The 1,414-nt window shown below is 53.4% G+C and overlaps 1 protein-coding gene across 1 annotated transcript; it reads right to left on the reverse strand.

The window, feature by feature from the left end:
- Nucleotides 1-1,034: 1,034 nt before the first annotated feature.
- Nucleotides 1,035-1,187, reverse strand: Pmar_PMAR010661 (hypothetical protein; the record flags this gene model as incomplete). The annotated part of the gene is made up of 1 exon (XM_002778812.1): nucleotides 1,035-1,187. A coding segment is annotated over one exon (153 nt), but the record flags the coding sequence as incomplete, so codon positions are not given.
- Nucleotides 1,188-1,414: the final 227 nt, after the last annotated feature.

The following is a 1,414-nucleotide window of genomic DNA, read 5'->3' on the forward strand; positions in this document are numbered from 1 at the left end:
GTAGTGACAGCCCTAACAGTTGCCCTGTACGTCAGCCCAGGGGTCAGATTCTTCTGAATATAGAACGTTCGTGAAGGCCAGCCAACTCCATCATAGACGACTTCCATGTTCCCCATAAGACCATCGTCATGCGATAAGATATAACCCAGGATACTCTCATTGACAGCGAAACCCGACTGCCAATCTTCTCGGAGCGATACGGCGGAACCCAAGCGCGGCCAACTGTAGTTCAGCGACGTTGTAGAAGCAGGCTTGGCCGAGAGACCGTTACCATCACAGACCCAACCTTCCGCAGATTCAACGAAGTCTCTACATAGGGGCAATGGACTGGCGCCTTGCCGAACGGTGACGTTCACCAATGGACTGCTCTCATCTCCCCTACAGTTGAGCGCTCGGATAGCATAGTTGTATTCTTGACCACAGACAAGACTAGTGTCCAAGTCACTAAAGTGAATGTTGCTTCCTGGAACCTCAGCAATGAGGGAACCCTCACGGAACACTTGATACGCCACTAAGCCGCATCCACCGTCATCTTCAGAAGGCTGCCAGGCGAGCTTATTGCATGTCGTGGTATTCGCCGCGTTGGTGTTGGGCGGAATATCAAAGTCAAGAGTATTGCAACGATTGGTGATATTGGCTCCACGATAGCAATCAGCGTCAACTAAATGCAGCTGAGTGCATGGGGAAGGAACACCTGCTGCGAATCCGGCAACGTACGGACTCCACGGGCCTCCATTCCCGGCGAGATTCACACCACGTATCTGATAGGTCTGCTAGGGCCCAACTTCAACAAGGCGTTTCGACGGTTCCGTCGTACGATAGACAGGAAACGGAGTTGAGGATATGCTAACGCCTACCGAGAACATGTAGCGCTTTCCCAGAGACTGGTTGCTCGGGCAGAAGGTCCACTGAAGGGCTTGCGTATTATTCACGAGAATCGACTCGGACGATTCTCCCAAGTCGCTCAAGTCGGAGCTCCCCCCTCGTATCTGATAGAAGCATGCAGGGGGATTCTGAAAGAAGTGAAGTGTCACCTGATAGAACTCGACGTGGGGGGTGTCGGTCCATGCCAGGATAAGACAGGGACCACCATTGACGTCATGGACTAGAGATGCGGACGGCTGGTCCGGTGTAGGAACCATCCAAGCATCATGGATAGCCGAGGCCCATCTCGACTCCCCGGCCATGTTCACGGGCCGCACTCTGTAGCGGTACCGCACTGGACAGGAAGGACACCAACCGGTAGCCTCTTCTACTCGGGGCAAGTCCACGAAAGACATTCGCGATCCGAATGCCTCAAGTCGATGTATTTGGGAGAACACCGTATTAGAGTAAGTGTTGAGATCAGCAGTGCCGTCGTCGCGCTCAATGATCCAAGCTGTGATAGGAGTTCCTCCATTGTCCAAGTCGGGCT

This window comes from Perkinsus marinus (assembly GCF_000006405.1).
Source record: "Perkinsus marinus ATCC 50983 genomic scaffold scf_1104296948144, whole genome shotgun sequence".
Taxonomy (NCBI): Eukaryota; Perkinsozoa; order Perkinsida; family Perkinsidae; genus Perkinsus; species Perkinsus marinus.